At 49.7% G+C, this 22,884-nt stretch overlaps 1 protein-coding gene across 1 annotated transcript; it reads left to right on the forward strand.

Moving 5' to 3' along the window:
• Positions 1 to 3,154: 3,154 nt before the first annotated feature.
• Positions 3,155 to 22,397, forward strand: Slc22a8 (solute carrier family 22 member 8). The gene is made up of 10 exons (XM_027944629.2): positions 3,155 to 3,487; positions 15,800 to 15,903; positions 16,453 to 16,607; positions 17,269 to 17,437; positions 19,495 to 19,618; positions 19,835 to 19,950; positions 20,883 to 21,097; positions 21,750 to 21,858; positions 22,007 to 22,210; positions 22,298 to 22,397. Exons 1-10 carry the CDS (start codon positions 3,155 to 3,157, stop codon positions 22,395 to 22,397), a joined length of 1,629 nt encoding a protein of 542 aa, XP_027800430.1.
• The last annotated feature ends 487 nt before the right edge of the window (positions 22,398 to 22,884 follow it).

Genomic DNA, 22,884 nt, shown 5'->3' on the forward strand with positions numbered 1-22,884 from the left:
GCCTGGACCTAGCTCAGCTTAAAGGAGATCCTGGAAGAGTTTAGACAAAGATGAAAAGAAAAAGAAAGAAAGGTAGAGGAAGAGAGAGAGGGAGAAAAGAAAAAGAGAAAAAAAATCTATTTCTATATCTCAAATTAAAATGTATTTAGCATGTAAGATTTCCCAAGTACATAAATTATTTTTAAAACAAAAGTCAATTTGAACATATTCAATTTAGGATCACAGCATGGAAGAAGTGATGTGTCCCCTAATATAGTGGAGATGCATCTGGCAGGGGCAGCCTAGGGCAGAGGATTTAAGAGTATGCGGGGGAGTGAGGTGATGAAGGGGGTACCCTTCTGGCCACCTTCTCCCCGACCTCATCCAGAGCACCTCCTCTATTGTCTGCTTTATATATTGATTTTATGAACCCGATATATTGTTTGAATAAAAGGTTTCTGATGCTTTTTTGAAAAAGCCATTTAACTAATGATGAGAAGCAAGAGGCCAAGGGAGAGGTGATTTTTTTCCCCAAGGTCACACAAGTGCATCACACAATTCCCAGTAGCCTTGATCCAGGTATCAGGAACCAAATCATATCCGTTGGGGGCTGGGGGCGCTGCCCGGATGGGGCCACCCCTGACTGGGCAGTTGGGATATGTATACTCTGGCTCAACCCCAGCAGCCTCAGGGAAGTCTCCAGGCGCCTTTAAACAACATTCCACTAGGTCAGGAACAGACGGATAACCCAGGCCAATTAAGAACCAGAAAATCTCTAAGAGGGCCAATACCCAGAACAGGGGGGGCTCGGAGCTGCAGCCCAACTCCCTGCAAGCCTCACAGTCGAAAACCTTCCTAAAACAACCCCTTGGCTGCCTTGGAGCATAATTTAATCTTCCTTTGATGACTCCGGATCTTGCCCTGCCTCAGGCCACTGGGAGAACATCAATAACCGCTGAGCCCAGGTGGTAAGTGGAGAGGAGGGGCAGGACCGGCTTAGCCGCTGAGCCTGCCCTGCAGTAGGGGGCAAGAGCTGCGGGCACTTCAGCAGGAGGAACCCAGGCTGAGCGCTGGGGCCGGATGCCTCCTTGGTGGACAAGGGGGCCAGGAAGAGGAGAAGGAGAGCCAGGAAGGTGAGCCCTAAGTGGGCCCCTCCCTAGCCCCAGAGCCAGCAGGATGGGCAGCACCCAGGGGTCCCTGGACATAGGAAAAGACAAGTCAGGCAGGGGTGATGATGGAGACCAGGCTAGGTGACTTTGCTAAGGGAGAAGCAACATAGCACAGTGCCCCATAGACACAGAAAACATTGGCCCTGAGGATCAGAAATGGGCTTAGAGCCATGCTGCCCCTGCCCGGCCACTTTTCCTGACTGGGGGACCCTGGGCAAGTTACTTAACCTCTCCGTTTCCTAATTGATTATGCCAAAGAGTAACATGGCTATTGTGAGGGTTCATTGACCCTACAATTGGCTTCTTGTCTTAAATGAAAATATCTGCAGAAGAAAGGGCTAGAAGAACATACCTAAACTCTTCCTGTTCCTGTTTGACTCTCCAGTAAACCGTGTATATTTAGTTTGGTTTGATTTGGCTTGTCTGTATACCCTACATTCTTGTGCAAGAAACATGTTATTATATAATTAAAATTATATTCAGAGAAACAAAAAGTATAGAGACTATAGTTGATCCTCAGAAGGAAGCATCCACTTGTGTCCATTGAGAGTAGGATGCAAGGGGTGGCCTGTGGCAGAGTCTCAGCCAGGGGAGACCCTAGTTGTTCCAGGGGGCCAATGTACGGCAGCCCTGGGCCTAAGGACAGATGTCAGGGGCATTTTCTATCTGGATATGTCCTGATACTTCCTGGGAGGCAACCCCCATGCACCTACCTGGGAGGCAGAAATAGGTGATCTGGTAGAGAATGCTGTCTGCTCACAGGCAATAGCTGCTCTCCCATTGGTCGTTCTCAGAACATCAGAGTCAAGGAACCCTGGACCCTGGACTATCAGGGCTCAGGCCAGACCCCTTCCCAGACACTCTATTAGGTGAGTCTGCCTGGGTTGCCCAGCCCTCTTCCAGCCGGCACCCCTGCTACGCTCAGCCACACAGTCCCCCTCCCCCACCCCTACCCCCCACTCCCATCAGCCTTTGCTGAGGCAGCCCTTTCTGGAGAGCTGGGCTCGGTGGGTCCACAGCACTCTCCCTGCCAGTGATGTTAATCCTCCCAAGAAAGTCAAACATTAGCCCAGGAAGCAGCTTATGCCTTATATAAGGCCCCCCTGAGGGAGGCACAAACACCACTTGTTAGAGCTGAGCTGTCCAACCTCAGCAGCTGCTGGACCCTAGGACAGAGCAGGGACCTCGTCTCCATCTACCTCCAGCTCCTCCAAAGCCAGACCCAGCCACCAGGTGAGAAGGGATAGAGGGCCCTCAAGCCCGACACCCAGGACCCCTCCCTACCCCGCAAGGCCAGACCCTACTTTTCCACCATTTCTGGTAGAGTCTCTAGTGCCCTCTGGGACCTACTTGGGTTCTTTCTGATATTCCAGCATGGAGGGTCCTAGCCCCAGGGAACAACCAAAAGTCAGGAGGCTTAGAGCTTAGGCTTGGGGAGGCCCTTCTTAACAGGCAGCCTGGGTCCTCTAGCCTTGTGTGTCTGCCTGAAGCAATCAGGACGTCCCCACCCAACCCCACTATCCATCCTGCATAGCCAATATCCAGCGCTGGTCCTCTTGGTCCTTTCTGTGTGGCCTGCACTGTCCCATACATGCAGCCTGTGTGACCAGTCTAGCTGAGCACACACATTCACCCACAAGTGCACACATACAACACACGCGCTCAGAGTCACCCAGGTGAGCTTTTTATGCTCCAACCTCAATGTACATGTACCTGTAGACACCTCTACGCCCACACACCTGGGCACACGCCCACACCTGATATCCCCCGTCTCTTCATGCACCTGGCTCATCCTTGTACATCCATACGTGAATCTATGCACACACCTGAGCCCCCACATCTTACACACACAAACAGCACCACACACTCGTGTTCACACACACATCTGGGCACGTCCTCATCCACATGCTTCTGCAGTCCTCCCCGGGCTCATGTGCACACATCCACACACACTTCCCCCCCACCTGTTGCCTTGCCTACAGTTCTGGCTCGTCTTGCCTGGAACCATGACCTTCCCCGAGATTCTGGACCGAGTGGGCAGCATGGGCCCCTTCCAATACCTGCATGTGACCTTGCTCGCCCTCCCAATCCTCGGCATGGCCAACCACAACCTGCTGCAGATCTTCACAGCCACCACCCCTGCCCACCACTGTCGCCCGCCTCCCAACACCTCTGCAGGGCCCTGGGTGCTCCCCATGGGCCCGAATGGGGAGCCTGAGAAGTGCCTCCGTTTCGTACATCTGCCCAACACCAGCCTGCCCAATGACACCCAGGGGGCCACCGAGCCGTGCCTGGACGGCTGGGTCTACAACACCACCAGGGACACCATTGTGACAGAGGTATGCCTGGCACCCCCTCTCCCTCAACTTACCTCAGGGACCCCATGTACCCTTACCGCTCGTGGACAGGAGAGAAAGCTGGGGGCCTAGTTTGCTTAGGGTTCCAGGACAGGATGCTGGGCTGGCAAAGAGCAAGGAGCTGGTATAGATGCAGCCAACCAAGAGGGCTGGTTTCTTCACTCAGAGGCCAACTTTTCTTCAACAGATGTTGAGAGCCTATTCTTTGGACAGCACAGTGCTGAGCTCTTGGGATACATAAATGCACTGTCCCTGCTCCTGAGGGGTCTATATCCCAGTGGGGGTAGAAACAATTAGTACTTCTTCAAAGTACTTTGGCTCTGACCTTAGACGGTGACCTGGCTCTGGGCTGTGTGTGGGGGCAGGTGGGGATGGGCATTGGAGGAAGTGATCCTGGAGCTGAGACAGGAATGGTTGACCAGACCCTGAAGGGAAGGAGGAAGATTCCATCTGTGCAGAGGTCCCAAGGTGGGAGGGGTGTGGAAGAGGATCTCACGGAGCAAAGGGTTGGAATGCTCCTGAGCAGACCCAAGAAACATCCCATCCACCCGCACAGGCACCCATGGGTTTGCCTCCAGGCACTCATTCCTCCATGGGTTTTGCTGACTTTCTCATCTGCCATGTCCAGGAACTACAGAGTTAAATCAGACTCTTCAATGAACTGACAGGCCAGTCAGGGGACCGTGATAAGATGAAGATGAGGAAAAGGGAGTTGCCATTTACTGAACATTTACTAACTGCCAGGCGCATTTTGGTGCTTTGCAGACATTGTCTCATTTGATTCTAGCAATGATCCTCTGTTAAGGGTGATTTCTATCTCCCTTAACAGATTTAACACACACACACACACACACACACACACACACACACACACACACATGATTCAGAGAAGGAAAGTGATTGTTCAATGCCACACAACCAGCTTGTTTCAGAACTGGAATTTAAAGCAAAAGCCCATAAGAGGTCCAGGGGTTTATGAGAGTTCAGTGAGGGCAAAACCATAGGATTCAAGGGATGCTTCATGGAGGGGGTGGGAATCTGAGTAGAAGTCCCTCAAAGTCAGGATCCAGATTTTTGCCTCTGTAGAAGTACCTTGCAAAAGCCTAGTTCCACCCTACAGATGTGGACTCTTGGAATCCCAGGAGATGTAGCCTCTTCAAGGAAAATATTATTATCTCCAGTTCACAGATGAGGAAACAGGTTCAGCCTGACTCCCTGACTTTCCTTTGCTGGCAGAGGGAAGTACTAGATTTGAATCCAATACTCTTTACATTCAGAGTCTCTGTATTATAATTCCTTTGCTTAATAAAAAATTTTTTGGTACCATGTATTGAACACAGGGGTGCTTAAACACTGAGTCATACCCTCAAACCTCTTTTTACTTTGAGAGAGGGTCTGACTAAGTTGCTTAGGGCCTTGCTAAGTTGCTGAGGCTGGTTTTGAACTTGAGATCCTCCTGCCTCAGCCTCCCGAGCCACTGGGATTATAGGCATGCACTACCATGCCCAGCTAAATATTTATTTATTTATAAAGTACTTACTGTGTGCCAGACACTATTCTAAGCACTTTACAAATATTAATACTTTTAATCTTCTTGACAACACTATAGGATAGTTAGTATTCTAACCCATTTTTCAGATGGGGAAACTGAGGCATGGGGAGGTTAAGTAGCTTGCTCAAGGTTGCATCGCCAGTAAGTGGCAGACTGAGGTCCTGCACTCGGGCACCTAGGCCCAGAGCTGTGCTTCTGACCATTGCGTTAGCTGCTCTCAGAGCCCCTAGATTACATTTATTCCTGCTATGTTCACTTTTCCTCCCCAGCATCAAGCATAGCTCCTGAAATGCACCAAATATCCAAAAACACTTAGGAACAACACCTAGTGCTGAATACTGAGGCAGCCCCGCCGGCTCTCCAGGAGCCCACCTCCAGTGGGGACAGGTTCTCACCCCTTACGGGTAGTTTTGTGGGACATGCATGCTTCCGCGGCAGGGACTTTCAGCAGCTTCGCTCACCGCTGTATCTCTAACACCTGGAATAATGCCTGGCACAGAGGAGGTGCTCTGTGGAATAAATATTTGTGGAATGAATGAATACGTGCTTTGTAAACTCAGAGGGCTCTGGGAGCCCAGAGGAGAGGTTTCTATCCAGCCCAGAAGGGGGATTTCAGAGGGCTTGCTGGCGTCAACAGTGCCTGCCCTGAGGAGAGGACAGAGTTAGGGGGCAGGCTGAAGTGGGCAAGTACATGCTAGGCACAAGGCACAGTGTCGGGGGTCATATGCAAAGTCACAGATGCATGGAGAATACAACACAGTCAGGAATGCAAGTGCTGGGAGCAAGCGGTGGGAATAGGGAGGCCCGTGGACATAGGACCAGGAAGGGCTGTAGAAAGGACCTCTGTATGTAACAAGGGCAATAGGGGGCCACTGAGAGTGGTGTTGCTAAGTAGGAGAGTGGCATGCCCAAACCTTCTTCTAAGAATTGTCACTTTGACTACACATCAGAGAGTGATTTGTAGTCCATTTTAGTCAAGCAGCAGGGTGACACATTAGCAAGTTGCACAGGAATTCAGGAAAGAGGTGACAGAAGGAATGGTTGAGACTGAAGCGAGAGAGGTTGGGAGTTGGAATCAGTGGGACCTGATCACTGAGTGGATGTGAGGGTGAGGAGCAGGAAGGAGCTGAAGATATGCCTGTAAGTTTCCTATGTGACTTGCTGTAAGTTTCCCTGGATGACTTGCTGTGCATCTGGGAAGACAAAGAGAAGGAGTAGTCATCATCCCTGTCCTCAAAAAACATGACCTAGCAAAGAAACAAAAAACCTACGGGGAACAGTTAAGTAGCACCATCACTAACATTTCCTGCATGCTCACCCGGTGCCACACAGGATGCATGGTCCCCAGCCCACAATCTGTGAGATCAACCACACTCACTGAACCCCAAGAGGGTGCTGGGTGAACAGACTACCCAAAGATCAGCTCCCCACCACACTTTGCAGCGGCTCCTCCAGGTCAAGGAGTCTTTGCCGCCTATCTCTGTCATCGCAGTTCTGGATGTGTAAATAGTGCTCAGTCAGTGCTCAATGAAGGACCTGCTCCCTCGCATAGCGGGATGCGGACACTGTTGGGAAGTGGCTTCCTTTCCAGGTCATGCCCCTGGCAGGTTCCTTGGCAGGGAAGCCTCATGAAGAACAGAGGTTGAAGACCTTGTACTCAGTCAAGTATCAATTCATTCTGTGCCAGCCAAGTTCCCAGTCACTGTTCCAGTGACTAGACCAGTGTAGATCTACATCCCAAAGAGGTGCAGGGGTCCCAGTCCTCAGGGTACTGCATCTTTCTCCAGCTCAGATCTCATTTAGCTCTGTATCAGAATCTAACTCCCTAGGGACTCTCTATGAGATCCCACTGGACAAGTCCAAATGTCCAGACCCAGCCAGCTGCTGGTATCTACACAGCAACGCCAGAGCCCTCTAATTTTTCTGTTCATTCAGCCACAAACATGAATGGGACTCCATCTGCTTGGGGTGGGGCAAAATGCAGTTCTGGCCCCCATGTGATAGAGGTAGAGCAGTAGCTGGATCTTACCTAGAGATGGATCCTAGCTCGGAGGCAGGGGACTGGATGCGGAGGGTAATGAAGAAGGCAGAGTTATTTGATAATGAGAGAGCTTGGTTCAGGTGACCCGATGAGCTTGGGATTGTCGAGTAAAGTCAGGCAACCAGAAATCACCTGACTCTACTGCCTATGAGGAATGTCACAATTCCAAAAAGTCTTGGTTTCCTCATCCACGAAAAGGAACAAGAAAGCAAGTGTGGAGATTAAAGGAAATAACCAAGAACAGCACTCAGCACAGGGCCTGGTGCCTGCAAAACATTCCATCAATGTCAGCGGCTGTTGCTGCTCTGTGGATGTTGATAGCGGAGATGTCTGAAAACAAGAGGATTCATCCCCACAGATGGTAGGGAGATCTTCCGGTAAAAAGGGAGTCTTCTGTCTCAGCACTTCGTGGCTCACCCAGGTTCCCAGATTTGGCCAATCTTGATGACCCCCCTAGAGCTCCTCAGGTGGACCTGGTGGGTCACCTCCCCTCATTCAGTCCCCTCATCTGTAGAATGGGGTGAGAGGACTGAGCTGGTGGAGAGGGCTGGCCCAGCATGGGGTCTGGACAGGGGAATGGAGGTGGCCTCCCTCCCCCTTCTGATCCCCTAAGCTTTCCTGGCAGGGGTAACCACGAATTCCTTTCTCTTGGTGCTGCAGAGACCAGAGACGAGGTCAGGATTTTTCAGAAGGAGCTTTACTGGGACATTAAGAGGAAACAAAGCCCTTTCTATTATGTCTGGAAAGCATGGAAGCCTACATGCTGGGCCCTGGGTTCCCTGGAGCAGAGTGTAGCCCACAGCCCCACCCCATGGAACCTCAGCCCTGTGACCCTGGGGCCTGGGCCTGGATTTGCATGAGTAAGATGCAGTCCTTTAAAGCCCCCAAGATTCCTTTCTGGGCCTTGAGTTTCCCTATCCTACCTCCAGGGCCACGAGAAGCCCATCCCCAGCATATCAGTGAGTCACTGGAGGCCCGGTCACTGCTAGAGAAGGAAGGAGCCTGCTCAAGAGGTCTCCTAGAAGTAGGTCTGTACCCTGGAGGTTCCCCTGCGGAATCCCCAGTCAGCCACTTCTGACTTCTCTCCATCCCCATCACCAAATCCCCAGGCTGCCCAGCTCCAGGGCACTGATCCATCTCGTCTCCAGCCCCATTCCAGCTTCTGTCCCTACTGGTGGCCCTCAGCCCCGCCCCAGGTACCACTCCCTTTCACCTCTTTCCTAACCTCCCGTCCGAATCCTGGGTGGGGACCCGGGAGCCTCACCCTGACCACCTTCCTGGCAGCATGACTCCCAGTGACATCCCTGATCTAGAAAGTCCCTGATCCCATGCACAGGAGTCAGATCTCCAGGGTCAAGAACTCACTCAAAGCTACTGAGCTATAGCTTTGCATTCCTTCTCTCATGACCCTGCAAACCAGGCACCACTGTCCCCACTTTATAGAGTAACACACTGGGCTAGGTCCAGAAGGGAGACTTTTCAGACATGATGGTTCTGGCCCAGAATCCATACCCTACCTCCTGCATCACAGGTGTACAATGACATGAGACAATAATAATAAGAAAGTATATTGTAAAGGCTGGGGCTGGGGCTCAGTGGTAGAAAGAAAACTCACCTGACACACCTGAGGCACTGGGTTCGATCCTCAGCACCACATAGAAATAAAATAAAGGTACTGTGTCCACCTACAACTAAAAAAAATACATATTTTTTAAAAAGGGTTGTGAATTGAAGGTCCACTGTTTTCCAGGTATAGTGCTGAGTGCTCTTCACTGAGTACATCATTTACAATCCTGAGAAGCAGGTACCACGTACCTACAGGTACAGAAGAGGATGCTGAACCACAGAGAAGTAGCTGTCTGAGGAACACATAGCTCTTAAGTGGCAGAGATGGAGCTCAAGTCCTTTTGATGCTCCCCAAGACCTGGCTCAGCCAGGTGGTGGCACATGCCTGTAATTCCAGCGGATCAGGAGACTGAGACAGGAGGATCATGAGTTCAAAACCAGCCTCAGCAACTTAGCAAGGCCCTAAGCAACTCAGTGAGATCCTATCTCTAAACAAAAATACAAAAAAGGGCTGGGGATGTGGCTTAGTGGTTAAGTGCTCCTGGGTCCAATCCCTGGTACAAAAAAACAAAACAAACAAAAAACCTGGCTCATCCTCTTTGGCCCTTTTGCCCTAGTCCCAGTTTCATCTGGGATCTAATAAGGCACGGGGAAGCAGCTATTCTCCCCAAGGTCTGGCCTAGTTCTAAAAGCCCCAATGTTAAGACAGGCTGTTTCCTTGCCCTAGCTCTAGGAAGAAGAGAGGATGTGTGAGGTCCTTGAAGTCAGTTTTCCACTCCTCCTGCTGATCATGGCGAATGGCTTGTCCTGACCTTCGTAGCCTACCTTCTGCCTTACCCTCAGAAGGGGTCTCCTGGCCACTCTTCTTGCTGCTGCTTCAGCTTCTAAACCTCTCCTCACCTCATACTTTGGACCTTGACCAGATCACCGGCTCCTACCTTGACCACCTCCTCCAACCATGATTCCATCCTGGGCCATGCTGTCTTGTGGTGGCTCCAAACAACAGATGCCACGTCTTAAGCCTTTCTTCTGGCAGTTCGGTCTCAGGGCGCAGCACACAGTGGGCCACTGGGGAGCTGTAGCAATAGGACATCAGCTGGGGGTTCATCAGACCTGAGTTTGAGTCTCTGCCTTGAAATAAACCAAGCAATGCTTGCACACATCATTTATCTTCTGTGCCTCTGGTTCTTCTAAAAATGGAGACAATAATGGTGCCTATTTCATAACATTATTATGACATTACTCACAAAGCTTTCTCCTGAGCCATAGTAGTCCTTATCTCTCTTCCCTACCACCTTCCTGGTGCATCAGACCATGCCGGAAGACAGGGAAGTGAGCTTCCTATCCATTGCTTCCAAAAGCCCATTCCCTTGGGGCTAAGATAAAACTCCAAGAAAAGAAAAAATAAATAACATTAGACTAGGATGCTGAGAGCAAGGGTGTGATGTACAATTGTCCAAAGTTGATGAGAAGAATGAACCAAGGCCATGCCGAGGACTGGCTAGAAGCACCAGGAAGCTAGTAGCTAGATCCCTCCAACCAGCAAGTTACCTCTCCCTCTCTGGCCTCATCAGAAAATATGCATGATAACCCAGGGTTATCATTATTCATTAAACAAATACTAACATTTACTATTACTAACTACTCTGATAGCTGCCAGGGATAAAAAGTCAAATGAGATGTTCTCTGTCCTCAAAGAGGTTGTGAACTACAGGAGAGGAAAACAAGTAAATAAGCGTGTAGAATGCTGCATGATATGCACCTGCTGGAGGTAAAAATGGGGCTGCAGGGAGCTTAAGGAGAGACCAGGGCCACCTCACCTCCACTCAGAGTCTGGGCATGCTTCTCGGGTATTTATTCACTTCATACACATTTATTGGCCACCTTCTTGTGCCAGACATCCAGAAAAGAAGTTCCTGGCACTCAGAAAGGATGATCTTGACGTGAATTTCAAAGGATTGGCAACATGACCAGAGTAAGGGGATTGTAGCAAGTGTAAAAGCAAAGAGGAACCCATTGGCAATGGAGCTTTTGTTGAATCACAGTGTGACCTGATTAAATCCAAGGACTCCACCAGCCATGCATGCAGTCACAGTCAAAGGAAATACAAATCACTCTCTTTAATCGAATTTTCTGCCTCAGGTTTTCTTAACAGGGCCTTCTGAGGGGCTTTGCACAGCTAACTACACAGAAAGCATGCCAAAAGTCTCTCTAAATATCTTCCTCTCCCCCACATCCCAGGATGTCTTTAAAAACCTTTTCCACTCGCTCTGTATCTGGTTCCCTCATTACGATGCTCTTCTATTCCTAACCCCTTCCCCATTAGTGCCTATCAGGCTGGCAGATACTTCAGACATGCAGGAATCATGCAGCATACTCATTTCCTCGGGCTCTCAGACAAAGTACTACCAATTGGGGGCTTAAAACAACAGAAATCACATTGTCTCACAGATCTGGAGACTAGAAGTTCAAATCAAGGTGCAGCTGTGCTTTCTATAAAGACTCAAAGGAAGACTGCTTCCTTGCCTCTGCTGGCTTCAGGTGGCTGCTGGTGATCCTTGGCATTCCTCACCTTCTAGATGCATCATGCCCACCTCTGCCTCCCTCCTAACATTCTCCTGTGTGTCTCTTCTCCTCTTAAAAGGACACTAGTCATGGCAGACTAAGGGCACAACCTACTCCAGTATGACCCCACTTTAACTCAGCTGATTATATTCTGCAACCCTCTTTGCAGATGAGGTCCTATTCTGAAGCAATAGAGGGTAGAACTTCAATGTGTCTTTTGGAGGGACATGATTCAACCCACAACAGTTGCACATCTCAGATCTGAGCCCCAGGGTCTATGCAACTCTACAGGGAAGCCATAACCACATTTTTCTTTCTATCAGTTCTGATGAGCTTCATTAACCATGAAATCTCTGGAAATCTCTGGGAGCAATTTAGAGTGCATTGAAGTTCAGATTTTTTAATCTTTAACTATGCAGCACTCCTCCTCCTTAGCTTCAAGATTTCATCAAAGAGTGATAACCCTCCAGTACACAATTTTCCATACAAGTTTTTCCAGTTTGATTGTGAAAGAACCCTTCTCTCCTCACTGACATGTGGCTGTGTAATTTGTACTAGATATAATCCATCCCGGTATGTACTCATTCTGGCAATGTTGGTCAGTTCTCGTGGAAAGTGGAGTGCAGACCATATGACCTCTTCTTTAGATCTCAGAAAACCTCTCATCATCCCTCTGTTCTTTCTGTGGAATTTTCACTTGTTCCATTCTACAAGTATTTATTGAGTGTCTACTATGTGTCAGGCACTGTTCCAGGCAATTAAAGTACAGTAGTGAACTAAACAGACTAAAAGTCTTCCCCTCATCAAGCTGACTTCTTGGGGAAGAAATAGACAATAAATTTTTAAAACAAAGAAAGAGAGGCAGTATGCCTGATGGTATCAAAACCATAGAGAAAATGAAGTAAGGTAGAGAGAAGGAGTTTTCAGAGGGGGTATAATTTTAAATAGGAGGATAAAGGAAGGTCTCATTGAGGAGATAACATTTGAGCTAAGATCTGAAGGAGGTGTTGGAGGAAGCCAAGATCCAAGGAAAGAGCATTCCAGGTAAAGAGAAAGATGTATGCCAAGTCTCAGAAGCAGGAGCATGGCTGACAGGTGTATGGGACAGCGAGGTGACCAATTCATCCAGAGCAGAGTGTGAAAGGGAGCAGGAAGTAGGAGATGAGAGCAGAGAGACAACAGGGCTGCGGTGGGAGCAGACCTCACAGGGCCTCGTAGGGCATTCAGGTTTCTAACCCGTTCTAAACATGACTCAGAGTTCATTCTGGAATAATATTTCTTGTGAATTTCTCAATGTTCTGGTAGAAACTAGCTCATGACAGTTATTCTAAAGCCCACAAGATCTCAAGTCTCATAGTAGAAGCCAAGACCCAGCAGATATGGTCTCAGACAGTGGAGCAGGTGGCAACCTCAAACTAACACAAGCAGATCTGACATTGACCCTCTCATGATCCAAACAGACCCTCGATTTCTTAAGACACTAAATACTGTTGAGGTTAGATAAAAATCTAATTTTCATTTGCAACTTCTTGTGGGCTATATGAGGAAAGGCTGTGCTGCTATTACAAAAGAGTCAACGACAATTCATGGCTTAAAAAATACAGAAGCACTTTTCTCTTTCTCATGTTAAGTGTTGTATTTCAGGCTGATGATGGTAGGTATGCTCCGAAGGGTCATTTAGGAACCCGGACTAACAGCAGTTCTGACATTTTCAACTCCACACTTCCAAAGTTGTTCCAGTTATTGTCAAGGAGAGAAAGCATAGAAGTCCATGCCAGGGATTCCTGTTAAGTGAATGAGGTAGAAGAAACATGTACCTTCCACTCACATGTCATTATCAAGGACCACATGCAGCTACAGGGTCACCTGGGAAATGTGCTATATACTATGGAAGAAGGGATGGATGAACTTATGTGGATAGTAAGCCTTTCCTCTAGATTTTCCTAAAAGGGTTTTATACAGCACATGCCACAAATTACTGTCTGTCTAGACATCCACGGGCCTGCTCCTTCCCATGCACCCTCACTTCCTGGTTTACCTCCCCCCACACACACAACACACACACACCATCAGACTCCTTCTCTGTTAGAAGGGACCACCAGACTTGCTGGCCATGCTGGGCCACTCTGGGACAGCTGAAAGACCTGGAATCTTCATCCAGCCCCATCCTCCCTCACTTCCAGCAGAGGAAAGTAGACAAGAGTTCCCTGGGATATGTGGTTCTCCCCCACACTGTTCTATTTCCAAAACATTCTAGGGAGGCATTGCTAATGAATAAAATTCTCCACTTCATTATACAAATAATTCAGGATGGCTGGGGCAAAGGGTGTGTGTTGGGGATTAGCAGGAGATTAGAGCAGACAGGTAGGCTAGGGCTTAGAAACCTGCCAATAGAGCTTTACCCAAAGGGCAAGAGGAAGCCAGCGAGTGCTTCTGGCAAGACAGAAACCTGGTTGGAGCTGGTGTTGTAGAAAGCCACTCAGGTTCTCAGAGAAGGAATGGAAAAGTGGGGATGAGAATAAAGGAGAGGCCAGAAGGTGGTCACAGTAATTCTCTCTGGGCCTCAGTCTTCTTGTCTATAAAATAGGGATGATATTAGCTCCTACATAATAAGGTACCTAGTGAGCCCTCAGTAAGCATCAGCTGTCATTATTAATCCAAGGAAAGAAGGTGAGCCCCATACTAAGGCAGCTGTAGTAGAAAGAGAAGAATCCAGATTCAGGAAATATATTTTTTTTTAAAATAAGAAACTTGAGAGTCAGACAATTGTGGGGTTGGGAGAGAGGAGGTGGAGTCGAGAGAGGGTTACCATCATCATCTCCCTTATATGTGAAATCTAAAGAAAGTTGAATTCCTAGCCAGATTTGGTGGTGCATTCTTATAACTCCATCTACTTGGGAGGCTGAAGCAGGAGGATAGCAAGTTCGAGGCCAGCTAGGCAAATTAGTAAGACCCTGTCTCAAAAAGAAAGAAAAAAAAATTAAAAGGGCTAGGGATGTATTTCAATCCCAGTGTCTAAAAAAAAAAAAAAAAAAAAAAGTTAAATTGCTAGAAGTGACAATAGAGTGACGGTGGTCAAAGGCCTTGGGGGAGGTGGAGGGAGTGAGTAGGTGGGGTTATTGGTCGAGAGATACAGACGGCACCAAGTTTCAGCTAGACAGAGAGTAGGTTTTAAGATCTATTGCACAGCAGGGTGACAACAGCCAATAATAACACGCTGTATAGTTCAAAATAACTAAGATGAAATTTCATATATATATCATCACACAAAAAAAAGTCAACTGGGCTGGGGATGTAGCTCAGTTGTTAGAGTTCTTGCCTCACATGCACAAGTCCCTGGGTTCAATCCTCAGCACCTCCACCAAAAAACAATGTCAAGTAAGTGAGGTGATAGTATGTTCCTCTTCTTGATTTAATCTCTCCTCATATATCAAAACATCACATGGTTCTCCATAAATGTAATACAATTATAACTCATTGATTTAAAATAATATAAATTTTTAAATAAATATTTTAAAAAGGGAAAGTTGCCAGTCACTGAGATTGGAACCTCCCAAAGGGTGAGGTGACAAGTCCCCCCGAGTCTGAGATGGGGGTGTGACATCGTCCTGGGGTGTTTTCAAGTAGGCAGCAGAATCTCCTGGTCTGGAGGCCGGAAGAGAGGTTGGGCTGCAAAGACGGATTTGGGATCTTCTGCGTAAATAAAAATGGAAGCCATTGGAACAGAGAGCATATGTGGGGAAAGCCGCAGAGAAGAGGATCCAGGAGGTGCCCTGGGAGGGCTGTAAGGGCTGAGAGGAGAAAAAGGTGCTGGGGAGGGAAAGGAGGACTGGTGATGAGCAGGGGGGTGGGGGGCGGAGGGAGAGGTCAGCAGTGCCCATGGTGCCGAAGGCCAAGCCAGTTCAAGATACAGAAGATCCCATTTTGTTAGTGAAAAGGGACTCACAGGGGCTTTGGGGAGTGCAGCTTCAGGGGCTGGTGGGGACAGAATTGAGAACCGAGTAGAGAGAAGAACAGGGAGATGCAAGGGAGAAGAGAAATAAAGTGGATGTGGAAAGGAAAGAGGCTTTACGTTGCAGAGATGTGAAGACACACGAATGTTGGGGAGGAGTCAGGAGACAGTGAGACTGAGGAAGGGGGATGGAGGGAAGTGGAGAGGCTACGGCACACGACCTATGGAGGAGAGAGGGTGAGGCCAAGGGTCCAGGCAGTGGGACTGGCCTTGGGTGTCAGTGGGGAGGGAAAGAGGCAAATAGTCACAGGGACATGGGCAAGTTTGGAGGGAAGGAGGAAGGAGGCTGGGACAGATCTGGATGGAGCAGCTGAGAAGACTCTAAGCCATGTGACACGCCACACATGCTTGAGAGATGTTGTCATGACACAATCGTGGATCAGGGACCCACAGGCCCAGGCAGACCCAATAAGCCGCCCGGCCAGGTAGAAAGAGGAATTGGTGCTTGGGAGGTAGGAGCCAGGTTCAGGGAAGCCAAGCCACGATGGTGGGAGTGGGAGCCTGGGTCAGATTCAGGTCTGCGCTGAGCTGGCCTGGCCCTGCCTCGTTCCCGTGCAGTGGAATCTGGTATGCAGCTCCGGGAAACTGAAGGAGATGGCCCAGTCTATCTTCATGGCAGGCATCCTGATTGGAGGGCTCGTGCTTGGAGAACTGTCTGACAGGTGAGAGCTGGGCACAGCCCACGGTGGGGTGGGGGGAGCAGCCTCTCCCCACTCTGTTCGGCCCATGCCCTCTCAAAGAGGAAAAGATCTGGGAGAGATAGGAGAGATGGGCCTCTCTGGGGGACCTTGGGCAAGTTCCATTCCTTTCTAGGCCACAGCCTCCTGTCTGCCCCAGAGCCTTACAACTTAAGTCTTGGGGCCTCCCCACACCCAGAGGCTTCCAGGTTTCTGGACACAGCATCATGATTGCACAAAGGCAGTACAGATGGACTGCTTAGAGATAAGTGGTCTTTTGACCCCTGCTCAGTCAGCTAAGTTAGGGTTGGAGGAGATAACTCATTAACTCAACACTTTAACCACAAACTTGTTGAAAAACAGCAATTACAGCAAGGATTTTTCTGGGGAAGGAGTTATGTGTTCTACCTGGTCCTTGAGCCGCAGTGGGGAGGCAAAGGAGGGGTCCAGCCCTTTGCCCCAAAGCCTGCAGAGTCACTCATCTTGGCAGGCACACGGTGCCTAACCTGGCCCTTCCTCTCCTTTGAGCTGCAGGTTTGGCCGGAAGCCCATCCTGACGTGCAGCTACCTACTGCTGGCAGCCAGCGGCTCAGGCACAGCCTTCAGCCCCACCCTCTCCTTCTACATAGTCTTCCGCTTCCTGACGGGCTTCAGCATCTCAGGGATTGTCCTGAGCACGGTCATCTTGAGTGAGCCACAGGGGGCCAAGGAACTGGGTTTGGGGGTGGGGGTCACCAGCCAAACGCTGAGAAAGCAGGTCTGAGCCTGGTTCAACCAGAGGACTCCCTGGGATCTTGGTCAAGGTGCTGCCCCTCTCAGGGCCGCAGAGGCCCGCTCTGAACATAACTGCCCTAAGGCATAATAATGGCAGCTATCCATCTGAGGACTTACCCTGAGCCTGGCACTCCACTAGGTACAGTCACATTTCGCCCATGGGCAGGAGTGAGTGATGCTGGTTATTTATATTATAAAGATGAAGAAACTGAGGCAAAACAAGGGAAGCCACCTGTCCCTGGAAAGGCAGTGGTCAAGAGTATGACCCAGAGGGACTGGAGATGTAGCCCAGTGACTGAACACCTGCCTACCTCAGCCAAGGCCCTGGATTCACTTCCCAGCACTGCAAAAAATTTAAAAATAAAAATAAAAAAGAGTGCGAACTGGGAGTAGACAGACCATGGTTTGAGTCTGACCTCCTTGGACCTCAGGTGCAGCATTTGCAAAGTAGGGATGGTGAATCCTTAGGATTAGGAGCAGGTCAAATAGCTATTGAAAGTAGGAGCCGGTGCCCCTTCACAGGGAGGTGCCTGGGCCCTAACAGGAGCTAATCTGATCCCTGGACTCTTTCCACAGATGTGGAATGGGTGCCCACCTGGATGCGGGCCATCTCATCGACAGCATTTGGGTACTGCTACACCACTGGCCAGTTCATTCTGTCCGGCCTGGCCTATGCCATCCCCCAGTGGCGCTGGCTACAGTTAACAGTGTCTGTTCCCTACTTCATCTTCTCCCTGTTGTCCTGGTATGTGGGCCTCTCCTTTTCTCCTCCCTCCTCAGCCTAACCTGGCTGACCAACTCTGTCTATCCCCAGCACCCCAGTCCCAGAGGCAAGGAAGAGCACCGAGGGTGGGGTAGTTCCTAAGCAAGGCATGCTGCAGGAAGGAGCACAGGAGGGCTCTTGGGGCTGCCTGCAGATGAAGAAGGGGGTGAGTTGAGATGGATGGGATGGAGCCAAGCTCTGAAGAGCACAGAAGTCCAAGGAGGCTTCAACTTCATGTGGAGGGAGACAGAAAGATTTCTGTGGGGCTTTCAAGCCTAGCCAATGTTCTGTTTGTGAAAGAATGGTCCCACGTGGGTGGGGACAAGCAACAGAAAGGAAGGAACTATGCAGGCAGGAGGATTCTGGGGAATAAATATGAGAAACACTTTGAAGGAAGAATCTGCAGGATTTGGGATGTTCCGGATTTGAAGTACAAAGAGTAGGAATGTCCAAAGAGAAACTCTGGCCTGGGGACAGAAGTGTGTGGGTACAAGACACAGAGTGATCAGAGAGCTCATTATCAGCATATAGAACCTAAGCCCGCACTGAGAGACAAGAAATGAGCCTCTATAGCTCACTGTTGAAGCCAACATACTGAAAATCACAAATGAGCCCAGGAAAAGTTATGAAATCTTGCAGCAGTTTTTTTTTAATTGAACATTTATCATGTATAAGGCTCTATTCAATGTAGACATCAGCCTACATTGTCTCTGTTTTTCATGGCATCTCCCAAGGTTACTTGGAAAGGTGAAGAATTGAGATAGAATCTCTACTTGGAAATAAATGTAGCCCTTCGAGGGTTGAGATCTGGGGATGACAGAGCAAGAGAGATGGTCAGAGGGCCCAGGGGGGAGCCCAGAGGCACATCCACAACCTCAGATGGGAACAGAGTAGGAGTAGTCAAGGTTGGGAGAGAAAATAGGAGCAGGTGTCAGCAGAGAACAGTCAAGGGCTCAAGCCACTTCACTGTTGACTTGGGGCAAGTTTTCCTACTCTGAACCTCAAAATTTCTTAGATAAAATAGGAATACTGTTAGCCAGAGTTTTGTGATTCTGGTCCACAGGAAGACTCACTAATTGGAAGCCATTGCCACCATTATTCTCAGGGAAAGAAAAAGAGTTCAGGTCCTGCCCATGGCCTGTGGGTTCTTGATAACCTTGGGGACAGCAGACTCAGAAGATTGCCAGAGCAGAAACCAAAACCACAAGACCATGAAGGTAGATAGCAATAGGTCCAGGAAGCCATCACCATCAGCTGAAACCAGGAGACCAATATCAATTTCCAAGGACCTCACCAGAGCTAGGCTCTGAGAACCTTTGGAGGTCACAGCTGGAGCTCACCGTACTTTGGACCAGCCTTTTCCAAACACCACTCCTTTCTCCCCTCACCTTGTCCTTCTCTGTTCCTCTTCACCTAGTCCCTCAGGTGACTGCTCAGCATAAGTCAACCCCAAAAGCCTAGCCTGGGACAGAGTAGCGCGCACACACACACACTGCACACTATACACATACACACACACATATTGTTGGTCCTTTGCAGAGACAAAGAATCCTCCAGCCCATTCCCTAGGCCACAGCCCTCACCTTGGCCTAAAATTTCCTTCCCAAGCTTCCCCGAGACTGCAACCCTGACCTTTCTTCAATAAAGAGATGGAAAATTCAGCCCAAGAAAAGCTGGAGAGGTGCACGTGCAGGACCCTCCATGTGTCCAGCCTTGAACATGCCATCCCCTCCCCAGGCTCCACCTGCCCTAGCCTAGGGCCTGGGGCTCTCAGCCAAGGAAGACACCCAACAACAACAAGACACTCAGGTGGGGGGCAGAGGAAAGTCTCTTTCAGAAGGGAAAGAAGAGAATACTGGAATTTGTGCTGGCTACAGGCAGCCCAGGTGCAAAGTTGGGCCAAGTTTAAATTCCACGGAATTTGCCATCAGGCAGCTCAGGTTTCTAGACTTCCTACCCTTTGGCCCTGGCTGCTGATGTTCTTCCAGCCTCTCACTCTGGAGTGGGAGGAGCAACTGTGACTTGACTCTGGCCCCCAGGTGGATACCAGAGTCTATACGCTGGATGGTCCTAAATGGAAGGTTCTCCAAGGCCCTGAAGACACTCCAACACGTGGCTGCCTTCAATGGCAAGAAGGAGGAGGGGAAAAAGCTCAGCTTGGAGGTAGGGGCAGAGAGAGATTTTAGTCAGGGGCAGGACCCTGTGCTCTGCTCTAGGGCTGCCCTCCACTCACTTCTGTTTCCTACGGTCACAGCCCACATCCCATCTTATCCCCCAAATTAATTCTTCTAGTGGGACCGGTTTGTGCCTCTCTCCCTTCCTTTCTTCTGCCCACCAGCTAGTCCACTAATAGCACCCCTGCCTCTCCTCTGTCCGAAGGAGCTGAAGTTTAACCTGCAGAAGGACATCTCCTTGGCCAAGATCAAGTATGGCACAACTGACCTATTTCGGATACCCATCCTGCGCCATATGACCCTCTGTCTTTCCCTGGCCTGGTAACGTACCATCGCTCTCTCCCATACTTGCCAAGGCAGGGGTGATGAATAGGCCTCCAGTAGTCTCACATAAGGGCGATACCTAGGGCATCTGCAAAAGAGGTCAAGGGGCTACCTCCCCTGAGCACCACAGTCCAGACTCAGTCCCAGATATCTGCTGCATCCCTGCCCCACAGCCACATTCAACCAACAGGGTGTGCTTCCCTCTAAGGTCACACAAACGGCCTCCACCCCCAGGGTAAATGCACTAGTACAACACATCAATGGCTGTTTCCCCAAGCCTGACTCTGGGCATTGCCACCCTCTGGCCCAGCTCTGCCCTCTGGAACCCCACAGAGCAAGGCTGACCCTCTGGACTTCAGACTTGCAGACAGAAATTATGTGTCTCCCAAGTTTTCTCTTCTGTCTGACATTCTACAACTTCCTCAAAACCCTTTCTGTGACCTGGTTGTGAGACCGCTCTCCATCCTGACCATCTCTATATGAATAGTAATGAACTTTTTCAGCACCCTGCAGAAAGGATTCCACAGTTCCAAGAGGGGAAGGAGAAGCACTTGACCCCTGTGCACAGCTCGACTTTTACCTCCTCAATCCAGATGTTCAACTGCTTCCTACCAAGAAAGATTATTTATTGCCTCTTTTGGTCTCTGAGAGTCCCTCCAGTCCCATTATTCTCTAGAGAATAATAAGGGCACCTGTGCCATGACACCCTCAACCATGCCCATGTCAGACATTTCAATCAATCCCAGCACGTTTGCACAGAATGTAGACGCAATCTCAGAAACCTCAAAACTGCCTCAAGCACTCCCCACCAATCAGTTGCAAATGGTACAAGAAATGAAACTATTCACCATTCTGGTGACCCAGTGACCAGTATGGGACGAGGCCTCAGCCTGGCTGCAGATGTTAACCAATCCCTCTCTGTCCCTCAGGTTTTCCACTGGTTTTGCCTACTACAGCTTGGCTATGGGGGTGGAAGAATTTGGTGTCAATCTCTACATCCTCCAGATCATCTTTGGCGGGGTCGACATCCCAGCCAAGTTCATCACCATCCTCTCCATAAGTTATCTGGGCCGGCACATCACTCAGGCCATTGTGCTGCTTCTGGCAGGAGGGGCCATCTTGGCTCTCATCTTTGTGCCTTCAGGTAAGAGGCTGGGGCTACCCCAGAACCCTCAGATGCCACAGGCTAGAAAGTGGGTGACCAAGACTCCAACTCTGTTGGCTCTGCCTCTTATTCACCATGTTGCCTTGAACTGGTCCCTACACTCTCTGAGGTCAGGTCTCTCTTCTAGAAAATAATTCAGTTGGGCTAAATGATATCAAATCTCTTTTCCAGATGTCACTCGGACTGGGCAAAATATGGTAGAGTCTGAATAGTGTGAGGAATTGCTTAGGAACTGAGCATGTCCTGGGCTCATCACTGCAGAGAAGGATCTGAAATGGGGAAACAACAGAGTCCAATCCATGAAAAACACCCCAGTATAAACTTGGAAAAACCACTTTTATTGTATTTATGTTTACTGATGCATGTACATCCTTCCAAAAGAACTTGAGGTATTTTAGAACAAGAACAAGTTTAAGTGGGAATAGGAATTGGGGCCAGGGGAAAACACAAACACAGCAGGACATGTGTCAAGCATGCAAAGCATTAGGAATAACAGAGGGGCTACTACCTTTAAGTTGGGGTATGAGCTTCCTGGCCGCCAAAGCAAAAGAGGAGGCAAAGTCTGCTAAAGAATAAGAATACTTGAGTCCTCCTTAACTCCAAGGTCCTCCACATTTTCTTCCCTCTGCAGACATGCAGATCCTGAGGACAGCGCTGGCTGTGTTTGGAAAGGGATGCCTGTCTGGCTCCTTCAGCTGCCTCTTCCTCTACACGAGTGAACTCTACCCCACAGTTGTCCGGTAGGTGCTGGATTTGGGAAAGGCCCAGCCAAAGGATACAGGGCCAGATGGGAGTGTGGCATCCTCCTACCCCCCAACCCAGGGGTCCCAAGGCCATCCTTTAAGAACCCCACACACAGGCTGCCAACCCTCTCTAAACGCCCCCCAGGCAAACAGGTATGGGCATTAATAACCTGTGGGCCCGCGTGGGAAGCATGCTAGCCCCACTGGTGAAAATCACGGGTGAGGTGAAGCCCTTCATCCCCAATGTCATCTACGGGACCATGGCCCTACTGGGAGGCAGTGCTGCCTTCTTCCTGCCTGAGACTCTCAATCGGCCCCTGCCAGAGACCATCGAAGATGTGCAAAACTGGTGAGTTCTCCGCCTCTGGCCCCCACCAGGGCTCCGCCTGGGGAAAACAGATCAGGGCTCAGGTTTTCCTGAACTTTCTGTCTCTAGGCGCCATCAAGGAAAGAAGAGAAAGCAGGAGCCAGAAGCAGAAAAGGCATCCCAGAGGATCCCTCTGAAGCCTTGTGAATCAGGCCGGGACCCCAGCTGAGGACAAGGGACCCTCCTTTCCCAGTCCTCCAGAGACTGATCCCCGCCAAGATCCTGCCTGTCTCTGGGCTCCGTGGGTACCCTGGAGGTTGGGGGGAGGGCCAGGATGGGTCCATGCTCCCAGGAAAAAGCCTTTGGAGAAGCCAGTGAAGGCATCTCCACCACCACCTCCTTCACAGAGTCCCCATCCCATCCCTGGCCAGTCCCAAGTTCGAGCCACACCCCTGCACTCATCCTCCCTGCCATTCTTCTGTCTATCCTTTTTCCACTGTGTCCCAGCCTTCCCCTGGTGTCCCAGCCTTGTTCTCCTGAGATCCCCTGAATCAGTCCTAATAGTTTCTTCTTCTTGTTCCCAATTCTTTTCTTCAATGGGAAATTTCAATAAACAGCAGTAAAGAATTTAAACCATGCCACTCAGAAATGGAGGTAAGGAAGGAGACCCGTACCATGTGAATATGAGAGCACACACATCTGTCCATCTGTGCCTG

Source organism: Marmota flaviventris, chromosome 9, assembly GCF_047511675.1.
Source record: "Marmota flaviventris isolate mMarFla1 chromosome 9, mMarFla1.hap1, whole genome shotgun sequence".
NCBI classification, from domain to species: domain Eukaryota; kingdom Metazoa; phylum Chordata; class Mammalia; order Rodentia; family Sciuridae; genus Marmota; species Marmota flaviventris.